General features: G+C 45.5%; 1 protein-coding gene across 1 annotated transcript in view; it reads left to right on the top strand.

The window, feature by feature from the left end:
• The window catches only part of LOC138638521 (galactose-3-O-sulfotransferase 4-like), an 85,653-nt gene that overhangs the window by 20,003 nt on the left and 46,014 nt on the right, over positions 1-19,636 (top strand). Inside the window, exon 3 of the mRNA XM_069727893.1 lies at positions 3,959-4,445. Within this exon, the coding sequence (XP_069583994.1) occupies positions 3,959-4,445 (487 nt within the window). The remainder of the gene's footprint in view (positions 1-3,958; positions 4,446-19,636) is intronic.

The following is a 19,636-nucleotide window of genomic DNA, read 5'->3' as shown; positions in this document are numbered from 1 at the left end:
TCGCCCCTGGAGGGAGTGGTACGGCAGGAAGAGAAGAGCCCCACCTAGAGCAAGACAGTACCACAATGTCGGATGCCGTTGGAAACTCTAATGTGACAACACAAAATTTGTCTGGGGAACTTTCTTCTATGGCTGCCGACGAAGTAGAGGAAGAATATCTCAACCTCACTGATGAACAACTCCTAGACCATTTAGTTTGGCAGTATGTGAAAGAAGGAAGGCAGAAGGAGATGTGAGAATTGCAGGTATCTGACTCCCCTCAAAAGAAGAAAGAGAAGCATGAAGAGTTCTCGCGCGTAGAATGGCGAGCTTCAAGAGAGGGGGAAAGTAAGGAGGTTGCTTTCCCTGCTCCTTACCTGGAACCACTTAGTCAGACAGCTGGGTTGTTGGGGGGAGGACTTTCTGCCCTGGACAGAGGGGACCATGTGACTGCTGGGGGCAGAGAGGAAGAGAGAGGGGTGGGGTCAGAAAAAAGCGGGAGAGCAGAGTGCGCGAGACGGAGGGGACAGCGTGCCAGAGAGAAAGCAGGCTGCAGCGCCATACTCCCCGAGAGAGCGTGCTCCCTGTGACGGCACTGAGGCTAAGATACCAGCCGTAGTGAAGGCTGGATGTGAGAATGTGGACTTGGAAGCCTCCGTAATCAGAAAAGACGTATTCCCTGACAGCAACCTGAGGGCGCAGCCCCGGTGACCGCAGTGACAAGCCAGGACCCCTGAGTGTGACAAGTAAACTGCTCAGTATGTGTGTGTAGCATTGCTACTGCAGAAAGACTGCCAGGCTAATATACAGAGACTGTGCAGCAAAGTGGCTGTGTTACTTCCTGCTTCCAGCTTCACTGGGAGAAAAGACTGCAAAGACTTAACCCTGAAGTCTCCAGTTCCCAAGAGACAGAGGAGAGACTTCAGAATCTCAAGCGCTGCTGGTGACTGTACCCATGTTGGAATAAGGACCCTCCAGTCAGGACCTCCCTGGACTGATAAGTTACAAGAACACTCCGCTAAACTGTTTACTGTTTGCTTTATCTCTATTAACCCTCTGTTTACTCCCTGCGAGGAGAATCTTACTCCTGTTAATAAATTCCCCTCAACAGTTGGTCTGTCTGTTCCGTGGTGACATACTCAACCCTGCACCCTATTACATAGTGACAGTTTGTTAGCTGTTAGTTGTTTTAACCATGGCAGTAGCTGTCATCTATAAGTAGCTCACCCATTGTTTCTCATTTGGCTAAAATATGAGGAAAGAGTTTACTTTTGACACTTTTAGCCACTGTGCAATGTTATAGCTTCACCTCAATCTACATATCAAGGCCTCCTGATGATCCGCTGGGGTGAAACGCGTAGAGGCGTATGAAATATCAACACTGATAAGTCTCGGTCTCACCCTCTGTTTACCATGCATATATCTAAGCACTAGGCTATCTTCGGCTGAAGATAAGGGTTTTTTTTTTTTTTCTTTTTCTCCCTGCAGCTATATATGTTTTTGTGCCTTGCCATTTTTGTGTATTTACACATCTGTGTCTGATCATTATCAGGCTGGGATTTAATATTAGGGCTTCCCATGGACAGCCGACGGTGAGTGGGGGCGCCAATCTCGTATCTGTGTTTAGGGTGCCAACCTCCACTGATAGGTAGGCAGTACTAAGAGGTATTGTTTGGCAGGGTTATCCCAGAGTGCACGGTTGTGTATTTTATGTGTTCATCTGGTTGTATTTGTGGCATGGTTTTAATTGGTATATTAATTAAAAGCTATATTTTATCTGTGTTATCTTTAGTACATAAAGGGTTCCTATTGGTATAATATAGATTGTCGTTGACCTTTAAGTAGCTGCTAAGACAGCTCTAAGTGGTGTTGCTTCACCTCAACTACACTGAAAAGCTTGCTTGACTGGATTTATTTTTTTAATAGGACTAACTGGTGAATAAATATTATTATTATTATTATTGTTATTATTTATATAACACCATTAATTCCATGGTGCTGTACATGAGAAAGGGGTTACATACAAGGTTATAGATATCGTTTACACTAAACAGGTTTACAGTGACAGACTGGTACAGAGGGAAGAGGACCCTGTCCTTGCGGACTTACATTCTATGGGATAGTGGGGAAGAGACAGAAGGTAGGGGTGAGGCGGCGGCGGCTCTGGCAGCGGTGGGGCGGCGGCTCTGGCAGCGGTGACTTTGGCGGCGGTGAGGCGGCGGCTCTGGCAGCGGTGGGTTGGTTATTGTAGGCTGTAGGCTTTCCTGAAGAGATGGGTTTTCAGGTTCCGTCTGAAGGATCCGAGGGTGGTGGATAATCGGACGTGTTGAGGCATGGAATTCCAGAGGATCGGGGATATTCGGGAGAAATCTTGGAGGCGGTTGTGTGAGGAATGAATAAGTGTGGAGGAGAGTAGGAGGTCTTGGGAGGATCGAAGATTACGTGAGGGAAGATATTAGGAGATTAGTTCAGAGATATAGGGAGGGGACAGGTTGTGAATGGCTTCGTAGATCAGTGTTAGTAGTTTGAACTGGATTCGTTGGGGAATTGGGAGCCAGTGGAGGGATTTGCAGAGGGGAGAAGCAGGGGAGTAGTGAGGAGAGAGGTGGATTAGCCGGGCAGCAAAGTTGAGGACAGACTGGAGTGGTGCAAGAGAGTTAGCTGGGAGGCCACAGAGGAGCGTGTTGCAGTAATCGAGGCGGGAGATGATGAGAGCATGCACAAGAGTTTTGGTAGATTGTGGGCTGAGGAAGGAACGGATTCTGGCAATGTTTTTGAGTTGAGTATAAATATCATTGTATACCTGTATTTGGTGGACTGCTTTGATTGGTCCTGCTAAATATAATAGTCAAATCAAAGTGTGAATCTCACATTACTACAAATAAAGTAAAACTGTTTTCCAGGACCTATTCAATAGGTCATTAATGTTTGATCATGGAAGTCACATCCAAGACAATCATTAATCGAACCCACATTGACAAACCAGTGATGTTGTATGCTAAGTATAAGACATTATTGGTTATATCCCAGAAAATGATTTTAATATTCTTCATGCTCTAAATTCTGAAAACAGATCCAAAAGTTTTGATTATAATTTTACAATGATAAAAAAATGAAATTCAAATACCCCCACATTTGGGGGGAGGGTATTGTTCTCATTGTGAGGAAGAATAAAAATAAGGTGTCCTCCAAGAGGAACAAAATATTGATCTCTAGTCCATCCATTGAAGAAAGTTACTCTATGAGTCACAGTCGAACCCTTTAAAGGAACCTGTCACCAGAAACAAAGACGCTGTTGACCAGCAGATATGGGTTAATTACTAACCTGGCCTGGAGCCTGCACAGAGTCAAATGCAGTGGGGAGAAAATTAACTTTATTCAGTCACATTGACGGCTGAGAATAGAGAACGGTATTTGTAACAACATCCCTGACCCTGATTGTCAGCCGGTCCCAATATAACGCCAGTGTCAGCCAGGTCCAGGGGCACAGTTACAGCTACACTTCTGTACTCGCAGGGCGGTGACCGAACCTGTGCCAGTGCTGCCCCTGTTAATAACGTTTTTTAACATGTCAGGCACTGGCTGTATGATTTCAGGCAGGTATGTTTGACAATGAGACACTGAAACATTTCTGAAAAAGAACATACTTTAAAAGCCAGAAGGGTGAAACTTCGGTCATTAGAGAATTCTCCCCACCCACTCCCCTTGAGCGATGGGTCTCTTCTTGAGTACATGTTAAGGGAGAGACCTGTCAGTCATTGACTGAGGGCAGGGAGAAGCCGAACAGAACCGGCCTTTTCTTCTCTATAAGTAAAAGACACAATCAGCAAACCTGATTTTAGAGATCTATCAACTGAGAAGTGTGGATAAAGTTTTAACAGTATGCTTAATTTAAAGAGTAAATGTATCAAAATTATTAATTTATATGACTAATACTGTTTTAATAATTAGCCTCAAAAGTTATTTTATTCTCATGCAGGTATAATATACGTGAGATTCCTTTCATCTCAAAGCTATTACCTTTCAATAATGGAGACAGAGTTACTTATGGACACGAAAGAAGTGACAACAATTACACCAGAGAACAAGATATTGCATCTGAACTTTTGCGTTATTTGCAAAAAGATCAATTGTCTGAGAGATTAAAAGGGCCGAGGTGGAAGGAAGTGTTAATGGCTTTAATATCAAGAATAAGAAGTGAAACCGTTTTAATTCAGGAATCTGAATCTTGTCAACCCAAGAACAACATCTTCTTCCTAAAAACTCACAAGACGGCCAGCAGCTCAATTATAAATATTCTGTTCCGTTATGGAGAATTTCATAACTTAACCTTTGCCTTCCCTTCCCGCTCTGCTCAATTCTCCTATCCAAGTTATTTCAAAGCCGCTTATGTGAATGGATTCTCTGAAAAAACAAAAAATATTTTTAATATTATGTGTCATCATATGCGCTTCAAGTTTACAGAGGTGAGTAATGAATGATTCAATAATTATTTAAAGGAACAAAAATAAGTAGACTTCATTTATTATTTCAACTTTTAGCTCTGGTTGCTTGTTGACTAACAGAGCAAATTTTATTAAAGTGATTGTACGAAGTTATGCCCTATGCATCTGATAAGGGCCAACTTCCCAATCGCTAGGAATCTTATTGCTGGGACCTTCATCAATTCTAAGAATATGAGCTTTGAAGATCTTTGTGTGAATAGAGTGGTGGTTGATCATTCTTGCTCCTGCTTCATTTTTTCTTATTCTGACCACTGGAAATAAGGGAGCGCAGCATTCGGGTGATCTTCAACATTTCCATTAAGAATACATTTAATGGCAGTACAAATGGTTGACCACCATGACCACCATTCCATTCACAAGGTGCTCTTCAGAGCCCAGGTTCCCAGTATCAATGGGCGTTTAAGTGCTCTGACTCCTAGCGATCAGGGCGTTATCCCCTTTTCAAAGGATAGGACAACCTCATTAAGCTTGATGTTTCCAGTTTTATTTGGCTCATTTAGAAGACTTGCCATATACTGAGGGCTAAAATAAAGATTGACATTAACTTATCAAGATTGATAAAAAAAAAACAACTCTGGATAAAGTCCCAATCTTCTTGAATAGTAGCTTAAAGCTAATTCAAACGAACACTATATTTCCAATACACATGAACACTCGGCTTGGCCATTACAGTGAACCTGTTGACTGATACTTGTTGCCGAATCCGTGGGCAGCATGTATCAGGCATTGGCTGTATGATGTCAGCCAGGTATATCTCATGTTTTGACACTTAAGCTTCCATGGAGGGTTGTGGGATGTTGCTTAGCATGTTAGTATGACAGGCTTCCACAGCCCATAATTGTGAACCAGACGTCTTCTGTAGAATTGGGTCTTTTATGAGTTGCTCAAGGCCAGTTTTCTTAATTTTTAATCAGTTACATTTTTTCATTTAGTATAGGACTAGCAAGAGTGTTCTTACTTGAAAAGGTCAGTGACCGGCACACTTTAACCTCCCTACAGAGATAATATTTTAACATTATGTGTAGTTGGAATTTATTAGCTGTCATATATTTTTTTTATATTTGACTTTAAATGGACAGTATATATTTCATTATACTTTTAAAAATTATCAAAACAACGCAACAGGTTCACTGAAAAATTTCGGCTCAGCTATTAGCCTTTCTCAAGGTTGTGATTTGTGGAAAGCGAATTGCTGAGCCGAAATATTGCACACTATGTATTGCTACTAAATCCACACTTTTTCAAAGTTCCTGTTGTCTTTTTTTATATTTTTTGGATTACTGTCAAGGTGGTACACCCTTATGCCAATGTGCAGAGGACATTCTGGTTGATACGAGATGTAGGGGAGTGGGGTCTCCATTATATGGTTGATCATTATGCTTTAAATGTACAGAAATGTCTTTCTGCCAACAATTAACTCACTGTAAGCAGTAATCATTTTTGAGAGTTACCATGTTGACAGCTATACCTTTTATACATCCTGTACCAACCCTTTCAGATGAAGTCCTGAGTTACATAATTTTTGCATTCTTGTTTTGAAAATCTTCAGAGTGGCCTAAAAAAGCAGTCACATTCTGACCTTGCACTTAGATATATACTCTACTCAACATAGAAATTGCAACACCAATAAGGAAAAGTCATGGAATTATGGAAATCACAGGACGGATAGACATGTACTATTAACATGTCTATGCTGAAATGTATTAACATGTCTATGCTGTATGTATATGCTGAAAAAATGGAAACAAAATATCCAAAACATCTTGATTTATTCATTATCGACTATGAGCTCCAAATCTAGAAATACATGCACTTACAGTGGGGAAAACAAGCATTTGATATACTGCCAATTTTGCACGTTTTCCCACTTACAAAGAATGGAGAGGTCTGTAATTTTTATCGTAGGTATACTTCAACTGTGAGACACAGAATCTTACACACAAAAAAATCCAGAAAATGAAACTGTATGATTTTTACATAATCAATTTGCATTTAATTGCATGAAATAAATATTTGATACAATAGAAAATAAGAACATAATATGTGGTACAGAAACCTTTGTTTGCAATTACAGTGGTCAGACATTTCCTGTAGCTCTTCACCAAGTTTGCACACTCTGCAGCAGGGATTATGGCACACTCCTCCATACAGATCTTCTCCAGATCTTTCAGGTTTCGGGGCTGTTACTGGGCAACATTGAGTTTCAGTTCCCTCCAAAGATTTTCTATTGGGTTCAGGTCTGGAGACTGTCTAGGCCACTCCAGGACCTTGAAATGCTTCTTACGGAGCTGCTCCTTAGTTGCACTAGTTGTGTGTTTTGGGTTATTGTCATGATGGAAGACCCATTCATGACCCATCTTCAATGCTCTTACTGAAAGAAGGAGGTTGTAGGCCAAAATCTCATGATACATGAACCCATCCATCCTCCCTTCAATTTGGTGCAGTCGTCCTGTCTCCTTTGCAGAAAAGCACCACCAAAATATGGTTTCCTTTTTTTATCATTTGCAGATCATTAACATGTCTAACGATCCTGTGATTGTGATAATTCCATGTCTTTTTGTAGTATTGCAATTTTATAGTTATCAACAATGTGACAAAGTTACTGGTAATGTAATAGAGGGGAGATATGTGTCACTGTGCTTCATGGCGTCAGAGATATGAAACCAGAGTATTTTCATCCTGCACACTACGTGTTGTGAAGGTTAAGTTATGTTATGGGCTGGTTTTAGTGGACCTTCATAGAGCGGGTGGGAGGAGGTCCACCGTATCTCCACATGCAGAGTCCTGACAGGACCTGTGTGTTGTCAAGATCATGTGATCAGTGACATGATGGAGGAGTCACATGGTCTGAATCCTCATAGTGCGCGCCCTGCATACTGTCAGGATTTTCACATAAAGTCGGCAAGAGTGGTTGGTCATGAAACCACGTTAATGCGATTTGCATACTGTGGGACACATTATGATTAGATGTTCACGGGTCTCTCACTACAAGACAGTGTACGTCTAGTTGGCACATTGGCACATTGCCACATGTATGCAAATCGCATACTTGCGGTTACATGACACCTGCTCTCACCTCAGGCATTAAAGAATCCTGATAATGCACAATGCCCACACTGTGAGAACTCCGAAGTCTGTAATAAAATAAAGTGAAAGCAGACTTTCATCACAATACTGGACAAAACCTTTAATGCTCCATAAATGCAATTGTAGTAACCCTTAACTTGTCACAGCACAATACTGTATTAATGTAGTAATGTATCATGTAATCTTACAAGTTATAGTTTTCTACATGTGTACAGGATGAGAACCAATAATAGCACACAAATATATCCCCAGAACCACCAACAGTAAAGAAATACATAACCAGAACCACCAGTAGTACATAAATACAGCACCAGAACTACAAACAGTGCAGAAATACATAATCAGAACCACCAGTAGTACATGGATACATCAACAGTACCACCATGAATACAGAAATACATCACCAGAACCACAATTAGTACATAAATACATTAACAGAACTACCATCAACACAGAAATACATCACCAGAACTACTATCAATACAGAAACGTATCACCAGAACCACCATCAGTTCAGAAATACATTAGCAGAACCACCATGAATACATCACCAGAACCCCGTCAGTACATACATCACCAAAATCAGCATCAGTACAGAAGTACATCCCCAGAAATGCCATCAGTACAGAAATACATCACCAGAGTCACCATCAGTACAGGAATACATCACCAGAACTACAATCAGTACAGGAATACATCACCAAACAGACAGAGATAAGTTGTAATGTCAGGTCAGCCCAATACACAATTGTTTTGTATAAAATTACAACTCAAAGTATATCCCTAATAATGTGGAATCGGGCAGCCAAATTGCGCCTTCCTGCCGACTATGTCTGGGGAAAATTCCTCGCCTGCCCCATCTATACATGCAAATGCCTACTAACTTCCCCACTTCTCACCATAAGGGGCAACTTAGGATCAGAGTGTTTTAGAGGCCCAAATACAGTCACATCATAGAAGTTATCAAAAGATATCCTGCAATGTTTAAATTCTGACCATTTCTTTTTTTGTAAGTGATTTTTGGCATACACATAATTTTAAATAACCTCCAATTACTATTATGTTGTTTATTATATTTAATTTCACATATTATAGGTGATATTTTTTAACCAAATTGTCCTGTTTCTGTTTTGTTTGCTAGATCAGTTTGCAGTTAAAAGCTATTAAAATATATTGAAAACTACAGTGGCATGATAACATTATTGAGTGAAGGCACTTTCCTGCCAACTAATATCAAGAAGATTATGAGAGGTGCTGTGACTTTGCGCTGCATATATACTTTCTACATATGCCCCAACCTAATTTGTTTGATTGAAAATGAGTACAAATTAACATTTGAGCACAATACTAAACAAATTCCGAAGCTTAAACTCAAAACCTAAAAAACAGTCCATGTACCACATCCCAAATTAATACAGACCCCAGATGACATTATAGACTAAATGCAGACCCCAGTTCTTCGTGGGACAAATGGCGGACAAGTGAATTGAGTTCTCAGCGGACAGGTGAGGAATACGGTGATTTATTATTATTTACTTTATATTAATAAATGGGTAAAAGAGGGTGGGGAGTGTTAATTTCAAATAAAAGAGTCTATGTCTTTCTTTCAAATAAAGGACTTTATTGTGACTGTATTTTTAACAATATGATTATGGGACTAGTAATGGGGGTGACTTATAGACGCCTCTACAATACTAAACCTTGGCATTGATGTCAGCTACCAATATAAAGCTGACATCAACCCCAACCCTATTACCTCACTTGCCACAGCACCAGGTCAAGTGGGAAGAGCGAGGCTAAGAGCCGGGTTTGGCGCATCTTATGGTTGCAACATTTCTGGAGCGGCTAAAGGCTGATGTTCTTAGTCTGGCTAATCAATAAAGATCAACCCGCAGCTGTCTGCCTAGCCTTCGCTAGTTATTAATTATTGGGGGGAGCCCATATCATTTTATTTTTGGAGTCCCCTATTTTAACCCCGTAACCCCCGGAGGTATTTTCGTTTTTGCGTTTTCGTTTTTCCCTCCCCTTCTTCCCAAAGCCATAACTTTTCTGTCAATATTTTTCAACATTTTTCTGTCAATATTGCCATGTGAGGACTTTTTTTTTGCGGACCGAGTTGTACTTTTGAATGACATAATTGGTTTTAACATATCGTGTACTAGAAAACAGAAAAAAACTCCAACTGTGGTGAAATTGCAAAAAAAGGGAAATCCCACAGTTTTCTGCTTTGCTTTTTTACTATGTTCACCAAATGCTAAAACATGGCTAGGTTCCTTTTTATCTAAGTGGTGAAAAAAATGTCAAAGTTTGTTAAAAAAAATGGTGCCATTTTCCGATACCCGTAGCATCTCCATTTTTCATGACCTGGGGTTGGGTGAGGGTTTATTTTTTGTACGTTGAGCTGATATTTTTAATGATATTATTTTGGTGCAGATATGATCTTTTGATCACCCGTTATTGCATTTTAATGCAATGTCAGGGCGACCAAAAAAACATAATTCTGACATTTTGACTTTTTTCTCACTACACCGTTTAGCAATCAGGTTAATCCTTTTTTTGTTGATAGATCAGGCGATTCTGAATGCGGTGATACCAAATATGGATATGTTTGATTTTTTATTGTTTTATTTTGAAAGGGGGGTGATTTGAACTTTTAAATATTTTTTATTTGGCTTTATTTTTATAAACATATTTTTTTCTCTTGGCATGCTTCAATAATCTCCATAGTTGACTAGAATCTGCCATAACCCGAGCGTCTCAGCTATATACAGGCGATGGTCAGATCGCCTGTATGTAGCAGAATTACTCACTTGCTATTGGAGCGCCCCCAGACACAGGGCCACGCGTTTCGCTACCGGGCCTCACTGGTTCGGTTCTGAGGCGGTCACGGTGGCTAGACCCGGTCCGCGACCCTGCTAAGGGGCATCCAAGGAAAGTAGTATTGCAGTCTGTCAGGGGTTCGTGACGCCACCTGTGGTGTTCGGTCAGGGTGACCGACGCTGCTGTGGGGTCCACTGGGGTGATGGAATGGCAGCTGGATGGTATACCTTCCCACAGGTGAAGTATATCCCCAGGGCTTCCCGGTTTGGTGGATGGTGATGGTGTGAGGCGCAGGCAATAACGAGGACACAAGGTTGCAGTCTCTTTACCTTTTTACTGAAGGCTTCAATACACTCAGTCCAGAGCACGTTCAACCGAGCTATCAGAGACCGGCCGGTCCGATGGGCACATGCAGAGTTTCCCTCGCAGATGGAAATCGTTGCCTACCAATAGCGCCTGTATGTTGTAGTCCTACCCTGCTGAGCATTCGGAATAGTCCTCACAACTGCAGTTCTCCTTCGTTCGTTCTCTACAGCTTTCTCTCTCTCTCGTTCTTTGGTTCCAGATGTTGCTAGTTTCTAACGTCCCCCAGGTATATTTTGGCTAGGACGCCACCCGTTTGACGGGAAGGCTTGGAGGTCTTCCGGGACCCTAGAGATGCCCCTCTCCCAATGTTGCCCCCTATGTCTTCGTAGGTGTAAAAGGTAGACAGCCAACCTATAATCAACTGTCCAGCGGATTTTGAAGTAAGGCCTGAAGTCAGTTACTCCTACGGTGATCCGGCCACCGACTACGCGCCTCAGTAAGATGTTGCCTTCCTCTCTCGGCACGATTGTTACTGGCTCTCCTTTGTGCTGACCTCGTTTACACTGTTCCACAATATCCTTCCCTTCGTGTCTCTCTCCTGGATACCGCCGCAGGGTGTGCAGGCGCGGTTCCGTCACGTTCTGTTCTGTTCGCTAGGCACCTGCCAGGTTCCCACGCCTCACAGGGACCCCCCTGTGCCTTCTCCCTGCAACACCCCCTGCCACGGGATGTTGCCTGGTTCCAATCCAGTCAGCTTCTGACTAACTTCCTCCCCAGCCCCTAGTTTTAACAGTGTGAGGAGTGGCCCAATAAATAAAGCCTTTTTCTCCCCCTAGTGGCTGGAGTGTGAAGTGTAATGTGTTCTGGTGATACCTGGTCAGGAGAACTCCTTAGTGCCATCAGACATACCGCTGCTCCCCTTAGTGGCAGAACGCTATACTGCAACGACCAGGTCTCTGGGGCGCTGCATTATGACCGCTGACCACCGAGCTCATAGCAATCTGGCAGTGACAACCATAAAGGTCTGCAGGAGACCTCTGGTTGTAATGCCAATCCATCGGTGACCCGCGATCACGTGACAGGGTCACGGGCGGATTGCCTGAGCGATTGACGAAAGCGCATGTTAAATGCCGCTATCAGAGTTTGAAAGCAACATTTAATGGATTAATAGTCGGGGGTGGATCATGATTCCACCAATGGCTGTTCCGGGCACATGTCAGCTGTTCAAAACAACTGACATGTGCCGGGAAAGATGCGAGCTCACCACCGGAGCCCACATCAAAGGGAGGGTGTCCGACATCGGCGTACTATTGCGCCCAATGTCAGAAATGGGTTAATAACCAGTAAAGGCTAAGTACACAGCTGTGAGTTGTTATTAATAGCCTGGGAAGCTCCATGTTTATTACCCCCCTTCCCAGGCTATAAATAACAGCCCCAGCTGTCCGCTTTCCTTCAGCTGATTTTTAAATATTAGGAGGACCACATGCCATTTTTTTTAATATATATCTCTTCTGTTGTATTTGGACGGCTCACGCTGTGAATTTACTGTACTCAGCTGATAAAATGATGGGTTTTCTATGAGATGGGTGCGTAAAAACCTCACGGCACATGCATGATCCGTGTGCAGTGCAATTTTTTTTGTGCACCCATTGACTTTTATTAGTGAGTCTTGGCCATTTCACTCGGCCTTACGCAGCATGCTGCAAATTTTTCCTGACCCCAATTCCAGGTGAGGAAAAACTCGCAGATGAGCACTGCCTCACTGACGTACATTGTGGCGAGTGCAATGTGAGGTTTCTCACATTTCACTCGACGAGTTTAAACGCTGATGTGTGTGCACCCTTACTTTGCTCTCCATGCACCCACTGATGTAGTTCCTTTTTTCTCGTACACTTTTCCATAAGGTACCTTCACACATAACGATATTGTTAACGATATCGTTGCTTTTTGTGACGTAGCAACGATATCGTTAATGAAATCGTTATGTGTGTGACAGCGACCAACGATCAGGCCCCTGCTGGGAGATCGTTGGTCGCTGAACAAAGTCCAGAACTTTATTTCGTCGCTGGACTCCTGCTGACATCGCTGGATCGGCGTGTGTGACACCGATCCAGCGATGTCTTCACTGGTAACCAGGGTAAACATCGGGTAACTAAGCGCAGGGCCGCGCTTAGTAACCCGATGTTTACCCTGGTTACCATCCTAAAAGTAAAAAAAAACAAACACTACATACTTACCTACCGCTGTCTGTCCTCCAGCGCTGTGCTCTGCTCTCCTCCTGCACTGGCTGTGAGCGTCGGTCAGCCGGAAAGCAGAGCGGTGATGTCACCGCTCTGCTTTCCGGCCGCTGTGCTCACAGACAGTACAGGAGGAGTGCAGAGCACAGCGCTGGAGGACAGACGGCTGTAGGTAAGTATGTACTGTTTTTTTTTTTTTTACTTTTAGGATGGTAACCAGGGTAAACATCGGGTTACTAAGCGCGGCCCTGCGCTTAGTTACCCGATGTTTACCCTGGTTACCGGCATCGTTGGTCGCTGGAGAGCGGTCTGTGTGACAGCTCTCCAGCGACCAAACAGCGACGCTGCAGCGATCCGGATCGTTGTCGGTATCGCTGCAGCGTCGCTTAATGTGAAGGTACCTATAGACAATAGGTCAGGATAATCAGGAAGCAGCCATGCTTATCATGGAATTTGGGAGGACTCTCCAGTTTTTGAAGCGTAGCAAAGTATATTTTAGTGATAGGATTTTGATTACTTCATGTGCATGACATTTCAATTAATTTCCAGATGATCAGGTTAATTAAACGCAGCTGGACTTCAATGAAGGAGTAGAACCATCTCAATGAGGATTACAAGGAAATGGACAGCATGTGACTTAAATATGAGTGTCTAAGCAAAGGGTCTGAATACTTATGACCATGTGATATTTCAGTTTTTTTTTGTTTGTTTTTAATAAATTTGAACAAATTTCTACATTTCTGTTTTTTTCAGTTAAGATGGGGTGCAGAGTGTACATTAATGAGAAATAAATGAACTTTTTTGAATTTACCAAATGGCTGCAATGAAACAAAGAGTGAAAAATCTGAATACTTTCCGTATCCACTGCATGTTAGGGCTAGCGGAACGCACCAAATAATAAGACAGATAGATTATTGTGCGTTTGCAGCCCGGGGTCCACCGTGCAGAGATGGAACCTGCTGCCAAGTAATGACGGACTATATGGCGGTACTCATAAGTATACACACGTGGGTTAAACTTCACCCAGCGTGAAGGAAGCGATCCTGTTGCGTCACAGGACCGCGGTACCGCACATAGAGCGCGAGCAAGTAGTCAGCGAACTCAACCCCAACTAGGATTGAAGTCCGATTAGACCCTTGCTGGCACAACACCGCAACTGGGTGTGTAAGGAAACCAAATAACAATATTAAGGCACAAGAGTGCATGCGGTGCCGCACTGACGAACGCCACTAACCACCCAGGCTTGGGTAAGGAAAGCACAGAGGAAGTGCACGGCGCCGTACTGGCGGTCACAGCAACTGGACGCTGTAATGTGTGATTCGTGCTGTAGGATAAGTCGGGCGCTATATAGCAACCATACACCTTCCGCGAACCGACATTCAATAGGGTAGGGGTATCCAAGGACGACTTGCACTCACAACATACACACATTAACAATTGTACACTAGCGCATGGCCGTGCGGTCATGCGCAGTTTATATAGTTGCAGCACAGGAAGTGGCCACAGAAACTTTGCCCTTCCAAGACCTGCCAAGAAGACCAATGGAATGTGCTGCAGAGCCTGAGCACATGACCCTCGATCTCCAACGGGAGATCTTGCCCTGGGCATGCTCAGTGTGTGCAGACAAGGACTTAGTCCCAGAGAAGTCCGCTCGCTGCTGACCAGCACTGGCTTTAATGGCAGAAGCTGAAGAAGCAGCAGTAACTCTCTGTACAGAGTGAGACTGAGCAAGACACTGGGACCGACGTCCATGCTGAGCAGACTCCACTGCGGCTGGATAAGAATGGGAGACCGCAGCAGAGATGGCTCGAGATTCCCCCTGTGCAGAAGCGGGAACTCGAGACCTAACATTACCCCCCTCCTAGGGCCCCCCCCTCCTTGGGCCTCGCTACGCTCAAAGGCAGCAATGAGCTGTGGGGCCCGGATGTTTTCAGCAGGCTCCCATGACCTGTCCTCTGGGCCATAACCCTTCCAATCCACCAGATAGAACTTTTTGCCGCGTACCACCTTGCACCCCAAAATAGCGTTCACCTCGTAATCGTCCGTAGACGAACCCGATGTCCCGGCAGATGACTCGGAAAACCGGGACATGTATACGGGTCTCAAGAGGGACACATGAAAGGTGTCGGTGATACCCAAGCGTGGAGGAAGAGCCAAATGGTAGACCACAGGATTAACCCATTCGAGAACCTTGAAGGGACCCAAGTAGCGAGGAGCAAACTTAGTGGACTCAACTCGCAGCCTGATGTTATGGGCGGAGAGCCACACCAAGTCGCCAGGAGCAAAGGTCGAAGCGGGGCGCCGATGAACATCGGCGGAGGACCTCATTCTCTCCTTGGAGGCCCGAATGGCATCCTGCGTGCGGTCCCAAATGTCCCGTGCCTCCACAGCCCAGTCTGCCACCCTGGAGTCAGCAGAAGACACAGGCATGGGCACAGGAACACGCGGATGCTGGCCGTAATTTAGGAGGAATGGAGTCTGACCGGTGGAGTCGGCTACGGCATTGTTAAGTGCAAACTCTGCCCACGGTAGCAAGGATGCCCAGTCATCCTGCCTGGCAGAAACAAAATGTCGTAAATATGTGACCAAGGTCTGGTTGGCCCTCTCTACCAACCCATTCGTCTCGGGATGATATGCCGAAGAGAGATTCAACTCAATACTGAGTAGACGACAAAGCTCTCTCCAGAATCGAGACGCAAACTGGGGACCCCGGTCACTAACAATTTTGTCTGGCATACCGTGTAGGCGAAAGATATGCTTGACGAACAAGACAGCCAACGCCCGTGCAGAAGGTAGCCGTGGAAGAGGCACCAAGTGCACCATTTTGGAAAAATGGTCGGTGATCACCCAGATAATGGTGCAGTTACGAGACTTGGGTAAGCCCACCACAAAGTCCATCCCGACCATCTCCCAGGGCCTGTCCGCCACCGGCAGAGGATAAAGCAAACCAGCTGGCCGTTGCCGAGGAGTCTTGTTCTTGGCGCAAGAGACACACGCCCGAACATACTCTGTGACATCACGAGCCATATACGGCCACCAGTATGTCCTCGCCAGTAACTCAGATGTCCTTTTGGTACCAAAATGTCCACCCACCCTGGACGAGTGTGCCCAAGAGAGAACCTCCGGTCGCAAACTGGATGGAACAAAAGTCTTGCCCGGGGGCACAGACTCTAGCGAAACCGGAGCCACAGTTCTCAAGCTCTCGGTGGGGACAATAAGCCGAGGCTCCTCCTCCTCCTCCGCAGATGACACAACGGAGCGAGAGAGAGCGTCGGCCCGAATGTTCTTCTCACCAGAAAGAAAATGGAGGGTGAAATGAAACCGGGAGAAGAATAAGGACCATCTGGCCTGGCGAGAATTCAACCGCTGGGCTGTCTGCAGGTACACCAAATTTTTATGGTCTGTGAAGACTTGGAAGGGAAAACGTGCTCCCTCCAAGAGATGTCTCCACTTCGAGAAAGCCAACTTCATGGCTAGCAACTCCCTGTCCCCGATGGAATAATTCCTCTCTGCTGGTGAGAAGGTCTTGGAGAAAAAGAAGCAAGGATGCTTCCGACCTTGAGCATCCTTTTGGAAGAGGACTGCTCCAGCACCAACAGAAGAGGCATCAATCTCCATGATAAATGGCTTATCAACATCGGGGTGATGTAGGATGGGAGCGCTAGCGAAGTGTGACTTTATAGAGTTAAAGGCCTTGGAGACCTCCTCAGACCACAATTTGGGATTCTCCCCCTTCTTGGTGAGGGCAACCAAGGGAGCTACCAAAGTTGAGAAGTGCGGAATGAACTGGCGATAATAATTAATGAACCCCATAAAGCGCTGCACCGCTTTAAGAGAATGGGGTTCCTGCCAGTCCATCACAGCCTGTAGTTTGGCAGGATCCATAGCCAATCCCTGGGCAGAGATGATGTAGCCTAGGAAAGGTAAGGACTCCTGCTCAAACATACACTTCTCCAACTTGGCATAGAGGGAGTTTGCCCGTAGGAGGTCGAAGACTTTGCAAACATCTCTCCGGTGGGAGTCAATATCTGGAGAGTAGATGAGAATATCATCCAGATAGACTACGACCGAGGTGGAAAGCATATCCCGGAAGATATCGTTCACAAAGTCTTGGAAAACGGCTGGGGCATTACAGAGCCCGAAGGGCATCACCAGATATTCATAGTGCCCATCCCTGGTATTAAAAGCCGTCTTCCATTCGTCCCCCTCACGGATGCGAATCAGGTTGTAAGCACCCCGCAGATCTAGTTTAGTAAATACCCTTGCTCCCCGAAGCCTATCGAAGAGCTCAGATATCAAGGGCAAAGGATACTTATTTTTAACGGTGAAGGCATTAAGACCCCTGTAGTCTATGCATGGACGCAATTCCCCATTCTTCTGCACGAAGAAGAACCCTGCCCCAGCAGGTGACACTGACTTCCTAATGAATCCTCTTGCCAGATTTTCCTGGATGTACTGTGACATTGCCTCCGTCTCCGGGAGAGATAGCGGATAGACTCGACCCCGGGGAGGCTCAGCACCAGGCAAGAGATCAATAGGACAGTCATAGGGGCGATGGGGCGGAAGGATCTCCGCCGCCTTTTTGGAGAACACGTCTGCATAAGACCAATACTGCTTGGGGAGAGAGGAAAGATCTGCGGGTACCTCTGTAGTAGCAACCTGAACGCACTCCCTCTGACACCTACCCCCACAAGATTCGCCCCATCCCAGGATTCTGCCAGAGGACCACTCGATATGAGGAGAGTGGTACCGTAGCCAAGGTATTCCCAACAGGACCTCATCTATTCCCTCAGGAATGACGAGCAGAGATATAATCTCCTGATGAGATGGCGACATGGACAGAGTAAAAGGGATGGTCTGGTGTGTTATCTGTGAGGGCAGTGTCGACCCATTCACCAATCATACCGTTACTGGTTGAGCTAGCATAACCAGGGGTATTGCGTGACGTTGGGCGAAGGCAGAAGACATAAAATTGCCCTCCGCCCCAGAATCCACGCAGAGCTTTACCGAGTGCGAGAATGAGCCTATAGTAATTGTCCCCTTAAAGGACAATTTAGAGGCAAACGTCGCCGTGTCTAGTGTACCTCCACCTACTACCACTAGACGCTGACGTTTCCTCGACCGCTGAGAACATCTGGTGGCTAGATGTCCTGACTGCTGGCAAACATGACAGACCTTGGGTGCACAAGCGGTCCGGGACTTAGATCCCGCTTGTGACACTTCCCTGGCCTCATGTGACTCAGGAACCAGGACCGGAGATTCCAGAGGTTTGGCGAAGGTAGGAGCCAGCCGAAACCTCTGCCTACACTGGGCTCGCTCTAACCTCCGCTCGTTAAAACGGAGGTCAATTCGAGTGGAGACAGTTATTAACTCCTCCAGTGTGGCAGGAATCTCCCTAGTGGCCAGAGCGTCCTTAACGTGGTCAGCCAGGCCCCTCCAAAATATGGGGATAAGAGCTTTATCCGACCAATACAGCTCAGAAGCTAAAGTGCGGAATTGGACGGCAAAATGACTGACCAAGGACTCACCCTGAGTTAATGCCAACAGTTGGAGCGCCGTATCATGGGTGACTTGAGGTCCTAAAAAGACCTGTTTCAGAGTGCTCAGAAACAGCGGAGCACTCTGCACCACATGATCGCCACGCTCCCACAGCGGCGTAGCCCATTCCAACGCCCTGTCCGACAAGAGAGACACTATAAATCCCACCTTAGCCCGCTCTGTGGGAAAACGTGCAGCCAGGAGCTCGAGGTGAATAGAGCACTGACTCACAAATCCCCTACAAAATTTGCTATCACCAGAAAATTTTTCTGGCAGCGGGAGGCGAGAAAATGTCGGAGCAGGGGTGGCAATGGACAGGGTTGCTGCAGCCACGCTAGCAGCCTGTACAGCAACTGCGGTAACATCCACAGCTGAGGTTGCGCTCTCAAGAGCCGCCAACCTACCCTCCAGCTGCTGGATATACCGCAAGGATTGCTGTTTGTCCGTCATTACTAGCCAGACCCTGGCGCTAGTGTAATGTTAGGGCTAGCGGAACGCACCAAATAATGATACAGATAGAGTATGGTGCGTTCGCAGCCCGGGGTCCACCGTGCAGAGATGGAACCTGCTGCCAAGTAATGATGGACTATATGACGGTACTCATAAGTATACACACGTGGGTTAAACTTCACCCAGCGTGAAGGAAGCGATCCTGTTGCATCACAGGACCGCGGTACCGCACATAGAGCGCGAGCAAGTAGTCAGCGAACTCAACCCCAACTAGGATTGAAGTCCGATTAGACCCTTGCTGGCACAACACCGCAACTGGGTGTGTAAGGAAACCAAATAACAATATTAAGGCACAAGAGTGCATGCGGTGCCGCACTGACGAACGCCACTAACCACCCAGGCTTGGGTAAGGAAAGCACAGAGGAAGTGCACGGCGCCGTACTGGCGGTCACAGCAACTGGACGCTGTAATGTGTGATTCGTGCTGTAGGATAAGTCGGGCGCTAGATAGCAACCATATACCTTCCGCGAACAGACATTCAATAGGGTAGAGGTATCCAAGGACGACTTGCACTCACAACATACACACATTAACAATTGTACACTAGCGCATGGCCGTGCGGTCATGCGCAGTTTATATAGTTGCAGCACAGGAAGTGGCCACAGAAACTTTGCCCTTCCAAGACCTGCCAAGAGGACCAATGGAATGTGCTGC

This window comes from Ranitomeya imitator, chromosome 5, assembly GCF_032444005.1.
Source record: "Ranitomeya imitator isolate aRanImi1 chromosome 5, aRanImi1.pri, whole genome shotgun sequence".
Lineage (NCBI taxonomy): Eukaryota > Metazoa > Chordata > Amphibia > Anura > Dendrobatidae > Ranitomeya > Ranitomeya imitator.
This window is presented reverse-complemented; position numbering and strand designations above follow the sequence as displayed.